This window comes from Podarcis filfolensis, assembly GCF_964270895.1.
Source record: "Podarcis filfolensis genome assembly, chromosome: 3".
Taxonomy (NCBI): domain Eukaryota; kingdom Metazoa; phylum Chordata; class Lepidosauria; order Squamata; family Lacertidae; genus Podarcis; species Podarcis filfolensis.
The window spans coordinates 49411636-49425708 of record NC_139606.1 but is presented as its reverse complement, the minus strand read 5'-3'; the positions used below and the strand labels follow the sequence as shown (position 1 = coordinate 49425708).

Genomic DNA, 14073 nt, shown 5'->3' with positions numbered 1-14073 from the left:
TGATACTTCAATTTGCAGCTACTCCCATAGCAATAGCTTGCCATTGGAAGACCACAGAAGAGGCTGGCTGCATCTATTTTGGGAAATGGCTCTGTTGCAATGTTTAACACAGTAGGGTCACTGTGTAGCACAAGTACTTTGAGACTGTTTGGATGCCCTCCCCAGAATATGAAAATTGGAACAGACAGATGATACGACATCAACTCTCCCATGTTTAATTTTGTAAGGGTGTGATACAAAATGGAAGCTAAAGTTATGGTTGCTTGAGGATACAAGTAAACACTTCAGCAAGTTTTAACTGTAACTCTTTATTGTGCTTGTACAAAAATAAGATTGTACTCTACACAGAATCTACTATTTGTTGTATTTTGGATAATTGTTGTGTTTTTTAAAAACAGTTCCCTTTAGCAAGCTGGAAACTACAGGCAGGATATAGTTGTCTGGAAACTGATGTATGTCAACTACTTTCAGTCAGGTCTGACTATAGTTTGCTTTTAATTCAGTGGATCACTTGTTATTTTATGATCAAGCATGATAGAAACATTCTTTCACATAAATACATTTACATGAAGAATTTTGAGAATGGTAGGGGATTGTATCGGAAAAGGAGATGCTTTCAGGGGACGTAAAATGGACTATAATGTGGAATTCAATTCCTCTATTTAATTATCCTATATTTTTAATAGAAGACATAGCAACAGAGTTCACACACCTGACTTTACTGCACAGACGAATGAGCCCAGCTAAAATGTCATTCAACTCTGGTTAGGACACATGACATTGATAGATGAAACTGAAAATTGCCAATTCAAGTTGACCCTTTCTTGATAAAACATGGCTGCTTTGAGCACAAGTGAGATAACTACCTAAATTAGTCATGATTAGAGTCCAGCAAACTCTGGGAAGCTTGACTTTCGGCTTTGGCACAAACCTGAACTATTTTTATTTGCTTTTCAAAAATAAAGGGGAGAGGGTGCTTAAGCAATACAAGTTATAGCTCTTCTATAGATTTATTCCACAATAAATTTGAGATTTCTTTCTGAAAACTCCTTGGTGTAGTAATCCTATACAGAGATCAACCCCACTGAATTCAGTGAAATTTACTCCAGATAATTTAGGTAATTTACTCCAGGTAATTTACTCCAGGTAATGTATTTAGAATTGTAGCCTAAGATACAAATTTTTAAAACACATTTCCCCCTTCTCCTTTCTTTCAGTGGTGAGCATTGTATAAGGGACTGCTCACTTCATTTCTGTATAAGCCAATGAAGCTTCTGCAGTATTTTGAGAGCTCTTGATGAGGACCAATAAACACCATTGACTTAGCAGATGATGAATGACTCATAACAAAAGGAACTGGTTTCAGACTGTGCATGACAAATTTCTCTCTCTGGGAGACTCAAATCTAGTCTCGCTAGTTTTAATAGGATTTATCACTGTGCAGACATTACTTTCAGCCATTTTCTGTGCTCATAGGCTATTTACCATTATGGTTTGCTAATACTATTTAGAAAACTATTTGGCTACTACTATTGATCATTTATATGGTACATTTTCTATCTGCATTGCAGTGCTTTCCACTCCTCATTGTGTCTGCCCCTCCAGAATAATAAGTGTGACGTAGGTTACTATCATTCCTACATTACAGGCAGTGAACAGAATGTGAGTGATGCTTAGCTTGTATGAATTGACTGCATAGACAAAGTTCATTATAATTACATTTACAAAAAGCAAAAAGAAATCCTACACAAAATACTAAAATTAGTGCTGAGTCAGAAATGTCCCTGGCCCCATTCTTAGGTCATGAAAAAGAGAATTCTGGCTTCAGGGAAAGGGGAAAATTGCAATATTAGGGGTGACTGGGTTTGGGAGCTTCTGCTGCAAAGTGGTAAAGGCTTGTTTCTTCACCTTTTCCTTTTTATACATCTTTCAGGTAGTTTCCCCACTGTAACATGTAGTAGCAGCACTCTCACTTGCTGGATCATTTGCAGGGAAACCAAAATGCTTGTTTACAAAGCTCTTGTACTACCATATGGACCACTTATAAACACCATCTCCAACTCCTCAAAAGTTTCCATCAATGCTGTCTCGGGAAAATTTTGCACATCACTTGGGAAGACAGGCAAAACTAATGTCAGGGTACTGAAAGAAGCAAAGATCACCAGTGTTGAAGCAATAATTCTTCAACATCAACTTCGTGGGACTCGTCATGCTGTTTTGATGCCTGATGATCGTCTTCCAAAGCAACTACTCTATTCCCAACTCAAGAATGGAAAGCGATATACCGGTGGACAACAAAAGAAGTTTAAAGACCCTCTCAAGGCAAATCTAAAAAAAAAAAATGTAACGTAAGCACTGATAACTGGGAAACACTAGCCTGTGAGCACTCCAACTGGAGAACAGACTTTAACAAAGGTTTTCATGGACTTTGAAGTAGCACAAACTCAGGGAGAAAATGAGAAATGCGCTAAGAGTAAGGCATGTTTGGCAAAGCCTCACCGTGATCAACTCCCACCTGGAAACCTATGTCCCCACTGTGGAAGGATGTATGGATTCAGAATTGGCCTCCACAATCACTTATGGACTCACTGTTAAGCCCATTAATGGAAGACACAATCTTACTTGGCTACGGGTGATCACCATAGAAGAAAGAAGCAGCACTCTGATCAAAGCGCTGATAGTCCACACAATGACTCCTCTGAAAGGGCTTCCCCCCAAGAATCCTGAGAGCTGTAGTTTGTTAAGGATGCTGACAGTTGTCAGGAGACCCCTATTCCTCTCAAAGAGCTACAATTTTCATAGTGGTTTAAAAATCATCATCACCATCATCATAATCCTCAGTCCCTCTTCACAGAAAACTGGGGGTCTCAGAACAAGTCTCAGAACCCTTAACTAACAGGAATCTTGAGAGAAAGCTATGTCTGTTTGAAGTATTATGATACTGCTTTAAATGTATAGTGCAGACAAGCTCAATTTTTACCTTCATGACAGAATGCAACATGGGCTGTAAAAACCATGCCTTCACATATGGTAATATTTCTTATCTCCTTGTTTTTGCTATGAAATCTATCAGTGCTTGTACCTTCTGACGGATCACAGATAAGGGATGGGTGGAGGAGGTAGGCATCTAGCTCTACCTCCTGACTTGTCAGGCTCTGCACCTTGACCTTTGACCTACCAGAATCCATTGGCAGGATGGGTGAGACACGCATAGAGCAATCCTGCTTTTTGAAAGCACCAGCTGCCATGGCTTTCAGTGCACAACGCTTCACACCATAGGCGAGCGAGTCCCAAAAGCTAGGAGGAAAACCAAAGTGCTTAAATAAAGCAGCTTGGAAAGTCAGAAAGGGCAACCTTCCATTTCATTCAGTATCAAAAATTTAAATAAATTGTGCCTATAGAAATCCTTTACACATTTTTTGTGACAGACTAAAAAGAAGAAGTTAACAGCTGTTATGGCTATAAAATCTTCCTTTATTATTGGTATACTAATCCCAGGAAGACAAATAAGGCTCAGCACATGCCAGGGATGCAGGCCTTCCAATCATAAATGAAAGATACATGGCATCAGTAAGAAAACCTATTGGCTGTGTCAATAATCTTTTATTTAGCAACACATGTTGGTAATGTAAACAGCATGGCACTAGATCCCTTTGGTGGGTTTAAATGCTTGGATGTGCAAAGCAAATAATAAAAGTAAATCTTGTCATGTTTGGTTTCATGGCCCTATAAATATGCAATCAGATGTCGGCACAACAGCTTGTAAGTTAACAATATCAAGTTCCCATTTCCAATAAAATGTGGGAAGCATAATGTGTGATTATTTGCTACTTACATTTCTCCGATCTGATTGTATCTGCTGGAGATCTGCTACAAATAAGGAGACAGGCAGAAATACAAAATCAGCTTTTAAAAACAAAACAAAACTTCAGTTTGTAACTAGGGCATGAAGGTGATAACTTTATCCTGAAGTTTCTTCCTTGCATCTGGAAAAGATGGAAGCTCTTCAGATGTTATTTTAACCAGGTCAAAGTAACATATGGAGTGGACACTCACATATGGAGGATGTGAGTGTCCACTCCTGTCTCCAATGCTCACATTCTCACTTCCCCCACCCTGACCTTCCCAGCTTAAAGGGAAGGTCTTACGTAGCTCTGAAGAGGAATTCCTTGTGCATTCAGGTGAACCTGCTTAGTAGCATCTAGGTGACCAGAAACCCTGATTGCATGTGGTTCTTGGTCACAGGGAAGGTTCTAGGTTCATTTAGGCAAAGAATCATCTTTCAGACCATTCAATTCAGGAATGAGAGGGCTGAAGCTTGCAGGGATGGGGAGGAATAGAGCAACAGTGCACATTGTACACCTCATCTCTTCTGTGGGTTTCTTTCTTTCAAATGAAATGTGGGTGGGATTATGATGTGGATTTGTAGCTGGTTGATGACTCTCCATCAGCAAGAGTAGGGTGCCACAGTTTTTTGTCCTAGGGCAGGTGTTGTTCAACATCTTTATAAATGATGTCAATGAAGGTCATCAAGTGTGCAGCTGACATCAAAATGGGTAGGATAGCTAATACTTTAGAAGATTTAAAAAAAAATTTAAGATTGCCTTGATATTATGGGGAATTGACCAAAGCTAACAATATGCTTTTCAGCAAAGATAAATGCAACAGTCTGCATTTAGGCAGGAAGATGGCTAATACTGCCATCTTGGCTGCTGACAGAGGCCCTGTACAATTCACAAGTGCAAGCTCATCAGGTATAGCAATTCCTATCACTTCTATCTATGCTGGCAAAATCTGATACAGGTAGGAAATGTGGATTTTCTTCTAGATGTTAAGAGGTATGTGACCTGTGACAAAAATGTAGAAGTCCCACAAACGATGACTGTTAAGGGTCTAGAAATTGCTTCAACCCAATGAACTTTGTTGATAATTTATAATTACATTACCACACATCTCCTATGCAATGACAAGTGATAGGAAAATAGGAAGTTCAGAGCTATCAAAAGTGGATGATCCATGACAGTCTAAGTCACAATGTAAACAAAGATAAATTATCTGAAAGAACACAAAATAGTTAGCTGATTTGCGCCCAGGGAAACTGAATGACAAAATACTCCTCCCAAGGGATTCAGAACCAATTAAATGTTCGTGCATGCCCTGGAGAATGAAACGATGAATGGAAGAGAATAAAGAATGTGACTTAAAAAAAAAATCCCAACAACTCTCAAAGATGTGGTGTGGATTAGAAGACTGGAGGGCTTTAAGTTTACCGCAGTGCAAAGTTTTTCTTGCTTTGTGTAGACTTTGCTCCATTTTGATCATTTTGATCATTTTGTTCCTCTGTTTGTTTCCCATTCCTTTTGGTTTTAGCAATGATTACCCCATAGCTACAATGGTTCCCATCTTTCTCTCTCTCTCACTTGAAGAAGAGAATTAAAATTTCACCTCAAGCATTCATGGTTCCAGAGAATTACTTTCTGTGCAAGAAAACAACAAAGAAAAGACTTTTTTTTTACTGAAGACAAGCTTTTATATTTACAGAAATTAAAGTTGCCTTTAGACAATTTGGCATGGAGAGATGGAAGAGGATATGCTAAGCTCATTACCAAAGAAGAAAGCTTCATTAAAATGAATTGTAGCAGCTCAGAAATACATATTTGTTTAACACAATATAGCTTGGTTCTTTCAAAGAGTATTATGGAAATACTGCATTATAGAGGCACAGCCCTGCTCTATTCTCCATGCACTACCCTACACATGAAGAAGACTCATTACTAGTGCCTTGCAGATGGCAAATATGGGTTCGTCACTAATCACTTTGGAAGGAGGGAGAAACATCGAGTCTTCTGGAGCCTGGATAACAGAAGTGAAATATTGTTCTATGCGAGGATATGGAAACATCTGTCCTTCATCAAGGAAGAGAAGCTCTTCATGCATTATAACATCCCTTTAAAAAGCACACTCATCTTGCCAAGATATAAACCCATATATTTTTATCCCTGAGATTAATTTAAAATGTATTTATAGAGACATCATTTCTTAAAACTTACATTGCTGAAGATACTCAATGTAATTCTTTCCTGTTTAAAAATAATAACCTTATTTGACTCCATGGATGTAATTTATTATTAAAGTCTGCTGAAAATTCACCATATGAAATTATGAGGAGTTTTCTTTTAAGGACATCTGTTCCATTCATCTTAGAAAGGAAAAATGACTCAGGAGATGAAAGGGGTATCTCTTATTTCTTTCTTTTAGAAAGTACCATATTTTCAAATAGGACAGCTAGGCATACGCTAACTTTAAAATGGTTTGAGGCTCTCCATGGACATCTAGCTAGTTTCTGTGAGAACAGAATGCTGGACTAGATGGGCCATTAGTCTGATCCAGCAGAGGCTGTTCTTATGCTCTTATGTGCATTGTCTTCTCCTTACTCCTAGGTATACAGCATGAGGACAATGCAGCAGAAGAAATTCAAGGGTGCAGAATCCTATTAGCCTGACCAAACAATACATTCTTTGATCATCCAGTGACCAAGCACTGTACTGACAACTAAACAGCAGCTACCCTTTGGGAGGGATCAGCAATACAGAATAACCCTAGTTTCACTTGAATATCATGGCTAGATTTTCTTCAGCTCACTTAGTGTTGGTATTGTTTATTTTTGCTTTATTTTTTTGTTCAACCATTTAGAGACCACTTTATCATTTGTCTCTAAGCAGTGTACCAGTGTGATTAAAATGATACAATAAAAGTAAAAAATAAATTAGAACTAACCAGAAAAATCAGAAAACTTCCTTTATTTCTTTCAACAGAAAATGCCATTTCTAAAATTAGTGATGTCACTATGGCTATTAGTGATGTCACTATTAGTGATGTCACTATGGCTGCATTCCACTGTCTTCTGGGAAGATTTACTGGAACCATTCAGAGGCAGTGTTAGAAGAACATAAGCAACATTCTGAACTGTAGGTCCTAGACTAGACAGTTCTCTATGAGATGAGAAACACACACACACACACACACACAGAGAGAGAGAGAGAGAGAGAGAGAGAGAGAGAGAGAGAGAGAGAGAGAGAGAACTTGTGCAGTAAAACTAGGGCTTGTAGTTTCAGAGAAGAACAAATCTGTGACATGAGCTGCATTCAGGCAGCACTTTATTCAGACTTCCTTACCTATTCAATTCCACATTTCATGTGGAATAAAAGCTACCTCTGGAAATTAAGTCAAATCTAGCAGAAGTTTTGCACTTATTTTTGTGTTGTTTCAAAAAAATAAAAATTTAAAAATCCATTTGCATCCCTGTTAACTTAGAAAATCATGGCAGCTTTGCATTATAATTTTCCAGCAGTTTTCATGATCATGCCACAGCCGCTCATGTGATGAAATTTGGGGTGGTATCCTGGCAAACAGTTCTTTCCTGCTGTTTAAAATTAAGCATGACATGGCAGTACATTGATCAACAAACCATAAATGCATAATACAGTGGTACTGCAGCGTAAAAGGAATATTCAGTATTATGCATGCATGTTCTCTCTTGTGCAGACATGCGTCATGTCTGCCAGAAGCCCTCTTCAGAAGGTTTTTCCAGGATTCTACGATGCACAGGGAGGTTCCATGAGTCTAAGATCTTTCCCACTTCAAACAATAACCCTTTATTGTGCCCCCTTTCCATGTTTAGTGTTTAGCACAACTTCAGGTTGTGGTTCGAGGACCCGACCCCCGCAATGTGAAATGAATACACAAGGACACGTGATAAGGTTAATGGGCAAGAAAAGGCCACAACTTTATTGATTACAGCAGTGAAAGGTATTGGCTTAGGCATTGGATGTCTAAAACAAGGAGGGTTTATTCACCAGTAGGTGGAGCCTGTTGATGCTAATCCAACTATAGGCTTTCCCCTGATGTCACCGAGGGTCGTGCCATGGCCTCCCGCCAAGCAGGCATCGGACAGAATACACGACCACCAGATTCCTTTAACGGAATACCCAAAAATTGAAGGCATAGGCGATGGCCACACCTAGCTCTTCGACACCACAACACATTTTTCCAATGCCTAACCGCCACCCGAGCCCAAAAAGGCTCGCGACGGGACGACGGAGAATGAGGCCGAGGAGGGGCTGGCGCCACAGCATTTAGGCTGCTGTAAACGCCCCCTCGGAGGCACCTGGTTGGGTGCCTGACGATGGGCGTGGGCGCCAGCCAGGTGAGTGGGGGAGGCGGAGCTCGGGCTCCCGCCCACAACCACTCCCCTCTCTTCCAGGGAGGAGAGTCTTTAGCAAAGAGCTGCAAGGTGTCAGATTATCAGCCATTCAGTATTTCTGTTGGTCCCATATGTTCATTTCCAAAATGCTTAGTTAAAAAGAACCATCCTATCTCAGTGATTGCTTTGTTTGTTTGCTGTTGTTTTTGCATATATACACACTTGTGTGCCCTCAAAGACCGTTGCATGCACCTTTCTGTTTCCTTTTTTTAAATCTTGAGTCTAAACAGACTCCAGTGCATTAAGTGAATTCATGACTGCTGTGAGAGAACCTCATAAAAATGTCCCTTCTTTCATGCCATGAGCACCTTTAGGAAACTGATGTCTAATTGCCTTTTTCTAGAAGTCATAAGGCCTGCAAGTGCCAGGCGTTTCTGAAAAATCAAACCCTAATTTGCTATTCAATCATTCCTACCAATCTTACTACTTGCCCAGGCAACTTCGAACACTTTCCTCCCTCATACATTTCATATTCCAGTTTATTTCTTTGAAGTTGAATTTCTTGGGCATTCCCCGACAGTGTTTCTAATCTCTCACAGTCTCTTTGAAGTATTTCTCTTCTGGCTAGGTTTTGCTCCTCCATCCAATTTAATATCTTTTTGCAATTTTCTTTATTAGGGCAAACCAGACATTCAGAAGCTCCAGCCCTACAATGAGGTGTGCAAGGTTATGAGGCTCTGTCAATAAACACATTGATGCAACTAAAATATAGTCTTATAGACACCAAGTCTTAACGAAGACATAACATGTAGCTGTCACCAGCAATCTATCACAATTTTACACCATCTTCTTTGATTCCCTGATTTTGCCATTTGTTTTAATGAGAACTTAAGCTCAACAATCGTAATTATTTTTAGGAACATTAATTGCAGATATAGATAAAGTCTGAACAGTAATGAGGTAATCTACACTTGTTTGCTGATGGGTAGGAAAGCAATGAAAACTAATGGGCCACAATGCTAATGGACACAAATCAAAGAAGCTGCTGTATATGCAGGAAGAGACCTGCACTCATGGAAAAAGTGCCCGATTATGGAAATTACCAAGAGTGATGCTCCCACATAGACATAAAGCAAAGCATTTGGGAAAATCATTATCAGTTACTCTACTAGCGAACTCAGATAGTTAAGACCCTTATCAGTTTGGAAGCAAAATGGGGTTTCTCAATACTTGAGGGGCTCTTAAGAAAAGTCATCGTAGATTTATACAGCAATCCTCTATATATGCATTTTAGTTCAATTATGATTATATTTATATTATTTACCATATATCTCACCCTTTTCCCCCTGACACGGTCTCAAGGTGCCTTATAGCTCAAATAGAGACAGCTAAAACATAGGAGGCAAAGCAATAATTTAAAAAAATCAATTAAACATTAATATTATATATATATTATATTGAAACATATAGAATATAGATCATTACAATAAAAGCATCATAGCACCAGCTGTTAAAAACAAAACGGTTCCCAGAAGCCTTTTGGAACAGGAAAGTTTCTACCTGCTGGTAGAAAAACAACAAGGAGGAAGCCAGCCTAATTTCTCTAGGAAGTGTTTTCTCAAGACTGGAAAGAGCCACTGAGAAGGCCCAGTTGAATTCAATAGGCCTCACACCCAGGTAAATGGGTGCAGTGTTACTATTTAAGGGAGTAAGTTTCATTGAACCCAGTGACTACTTACTACTTACGCAGTAGAGACAGACAGGATTACATTTTAAGGCTGCAATTTACTTTAAAAACAAACAAACAAACCCATTTATTCAAAAGTTACAATACAGTTACAATACAATATATTTTCAATCAATATATCCCCTCCACAGACACTTCTGTGATGATGGTGGCATTAAAATACCCTGTTCTTCCTCAATAAAAGAGAAAAACGGAGACCAGATCGTATCAAAAGTATCTTTTTATGTAATTTACCTGAACTCAGCTGGAATTACTTTGGAGTAGGCATGAAAAGGACTGCATTGTTAAGTTCTGTGTCATACATCAGGGATAGCCAACATGGTGCCCTCCAACGTTTTCTGGATTGCAAGTTCTATCATTCTTGATCACTGGCCATGCAGGCTGGGACTGGTGGGAGTTCCAAAAGCAAGGGGGAGGAGTACCATGTTTGCTACCTCTGCCACACAAGGTAGGCCGAAATGAAAGACAAGGGAACCCTCCCCCAATACACACAATTCTCCTTCCTGCTTCTTCCACAAATTGGTAGCTTTTTAGAACACTCTCTATATAAAGTGTTTTCTTCTGCACACTGGGAAAAAATAGTAACAATCACCTCAAAAAGTAAATAAAATATTAACAGCCTCAAGAGGTTTGGGACATTTCCAGCATCAGGAATTTCACAATTAAATCCTCCTCTTATATATTTAAAGGGGTTAAAATATCTGCCTGCTTATTAGATGACAGAAAGAAGCCTTATTTTGTTGTCCTTATTTGCTCTCTTGACTACCATCTTCTATAGACGTAACTCAGATGCCTTCAGGCAAGGATAATTCCACTTGACCCGCACAAAGCTCAGGGCTCTTTTTGCTCTACACCAGACAGTTGTTGCTGCCACCATGTTAGACAAACAGCACAAAATGCTTTTAATGCTCCTCTGTTGCGCAGGCGTCAACTGACAGAGAGCTGCAAAACAACAACATCAAAATGGGATTTCCTTACATTGGTGATATAACCGGAGTTATCCCAGGCAAACTGGGACAGTTGGCAAGTAAGATAATGCTGATGTTAAAAAGGATGGTAAAATTGAATTGGTGGCAATAGCCTGGCATCAGTTGTGTGCATTGTGGTATGCCAGCAGCATGCCAGTCTCCCAGTCAGGCAGTAAAGCAAGTGGGTTTATCACACTGGGTAAGCTGCTGCATATATCTGGTGGACTATGGTGGGTTTGGTCTCTCAAACTAAATGCCAAAGAAAATAGAAGGATGTGTAGGAAACAAGGGTTTTACTTATCATTCACTTCTATGGGACAGGGCACCTAAGTGTTCTGCCAAAGTCAGTTGTTCATTTGGATTCAAAAGGAATGGGCACACTTATGAGTGAAGGCTATGGGTTTTATTGGTTACACCACAATCATTAGACATTAACATGCTCAATACACATACACAGAGCCTACTTAGATTAGACAAGGCAAACTACCAACACACAACTAGAGTAAAGTCCATCCCAGAGTGCTTCAATCTTATATTCCATCTGCTGCTGGAGAATGCTTAGACACAGTAGCATATTATCCCCCTGGCAGCTGACAGACTCATAGAGCTCTCTCAGGATCTCCTGGACTATGCTAGAGACAGCTGGAGACAGCCTCTCCAAAGCTCACATTTGTAGCCCATATCCTGCTGAGTCAGCTAACTGGGTCATTACTCATGCCCATGTGAGTCACATGCCAGGGGCCCTAGGTCTTTGCCGTAAGGATCAAAGGGATGACTCATCCGTGCCTCTCAAAGTCACAGCATGTGACATCATCCAGTTTGTGTCTAGGAGACACCTGTTAATCAGGGCTCATGAACTTTCTGTTTTGTCTGCTATGCATTCCCATAATAAGTGAGTCTAGCAAAATATAATTAACACTTTCAAAGTGCAAGCTTATGCTATTATAATGACAACAAGCCAATGCTAAGTCCAGGCTTCTGCCTGGACACCACTGAGGACATCAAAAAGGGCAATTGCCACACTCCATTCCTTATCTCCTCAAGGGTGCAAAGGTCTTCCAGATCTCATAACCCATATGTCTCATAGTCCATTTCTTAAAGAGAGTGCTAGATATTGCAGCCATTTTGAGAATAAATCCTTTACCTGCTCAATGCTATAAAATGGTACCAGCATTGAAAATGGTGGTGACAAAATTATGGCTGATGTAGTCTCAAGGACAGGGAAGATAATGGAGGCATTACCTCTTAGGCCTATGTGAATTGTATCCAACTAAGTCATACTCGAGGGACGCAGGTGGCGCTGTGGTCTAAACCGCAGAGCCTATGGCTTGCCGATCAGAAGGTCGGTGGTTTGAATCCCTGCGACAAGGTGAGCTTCCCGTGGTTCGGTCCCTGCTCCTGCCAACCTAGAAGTTTGAAAGCACGTCAAAGTGCAAGTAGATAAATAGGTACCACTCTGTTGGGAAGGTAAACGGCGTTTCCATGCGCTGCTCTGGTTCGCCAGAAGCAGCTTAGACATGCTGGCCACATGACCTGGAAGCTGTCTGTGGACAAAACTCCGGCTCCCTTGGCCAGTAAAGCGAGATGAGCACCGCAACCCCAGAGTCATCTGTGACTGGACATAACCGTCAGGGGTCCCTTTACCTTTACCTAAGTCATACTCAGAGGAGCTTCACTGAAATATATGGGCTTCAATTAGTTGGGTCTTAACTAGAAGTTGAGTGCAGAGCCTTACCCATCTCATTTGCTCTTCTACCCTTTCTTGGAGCATATTTGCTTCAATGTGGAGGCTTCTTCTTTCCATAGCTCTATGGTCATATGAAACTCTGCCCATTGTTAATAAACATTTTTTTTTCTTTTTACCTGTTTGTTTCTTTATGCTTTTTTCCCTTTTGTTTCTTTCCTTTGGGTTATTTGTTTGTTTAGGTAAAAGGATTTATTTGGCAGTGTCTCAGCCAGACAGGGCTTTTCTTTTTTCAGTACAATATTATATGACATAGCTCTAAGTTCAGAGGCACAGACGCCTATGGTTTTGCCACATTTGTTTCACATCAGAGGGAATAATTCTTGTTTTGCATTTCGGGGTGACATTGCACTTGAAAGTGAAGAGGAATGATGAGGCAGCAAAGGAAAGGAAGTGCAAACAAGATACACTGTGGATACTGAAATACAGGAAACTTCACAGAGCCAGGGAGGTGGAGATCCCATAGACAAAGATCTTGTCCTAAAAAGGGGGGAAAGGAATACAGTGGTACCTCGGATTAAGTACTTAATTCATTCTGGAGGTCCGTACTTAACCTGAAACTGTTCTTAACCTGAAGCACCACTTTAGCTAATGGGGCCTCCTGCTGCTGCCACGCCGCCGGAGCACAATTTCTGTTCTCATCCTGAAGCAAAGTTCTTAACCTGAAGCACTATTTCTGGGTTAGCGGAGTCTGTAACCTGAAGCGTATGTAACCCGAAGTACCACTGTAAAGGGAATTGTATTCCACATCCGGGCACTGACCCATTCAGGTTGTACTGACCCATGCAGGATTCCCTTTTGAAATAAATCTCATCCTCCTCTTGGCATCACACCAATACTAAGAAGCAGGACATCCTTTTATAATAAGAATGTGATAAAAGGCCATAGACAAGTTTGTTGTTGATGTTGCATTCAGGTATAGTAATCAGCTAATTATGCACACGAAGTTGGCTGAACTCGTAAAGAGAGCTTCATTTGCCATTCAGTGTTACAGAAAGGGATGTTTTAATCTTTCATAGCATTCGCATAAACAACATTACAGCATGCCAGTTTGACATACAGCAATGCATCTGTAATGAAAACGTTTTAGTGGTACCCTAAATATTGAAGCAGGGGGTTTGTTTTAATATCTCTTTGGTTGAAAACATTTCATACATGTGGCGGGGGACGTGCTACAAGAAGAAGCTTCTAAGCTGTAACAATAATCAATACAATAAAGCTTCAGGGAATCACCATACGGGCAACAGGTAGGACAACTTATGATATAGTTAAATGTATTGTAGCACTAGGTTGTTGCCTCTAGCTTCTTGAATCTTTATTTCCTCTGTGAAAGTTGCTTCTAGTTTTCTGCCTCATTCTCAGGGCCCCTTTACTCAAAGGATTTCAGACAGTGTGTGTTTTTGGAGTTTCC

At 40.1% G+C, this 14073-nt stretch overlaps 1 protein-coding gene across 5 annotated transcripts in view; it reads left to right on the top strand.

Moving 5' to 3' along the window:
• The window catches only part of LOC310760250 (uncharacterized protein), a 40360-nt gene that overhangs the window by 21615 nt on the left and 4672 nt on the right, over nt 1–14073 (top strand). For 3 of the 5 annotated variants that reach the window (XM_083608465.1, XM_083608461.1, XM_083608462.1), the window contains one exon: nt 6441–6689. The exons of 1 other annotated variant lie outside the window; for it this stretch is intronic. In XM_083608465.1, coding sequence (XP_083464591.1) covers nt 6441–6502 — 62 coding nt within the window. In that variant the 3' untranslated portion in view covers nt 6503–6689. Of the gene's footprint in view, nt 1–1571; nt 1649–6440; nt 6690–14073 lie in introns of those variants that run through there. One more of the 5 variants, XM_083608463.1, reaches the window with a different exon arrangement.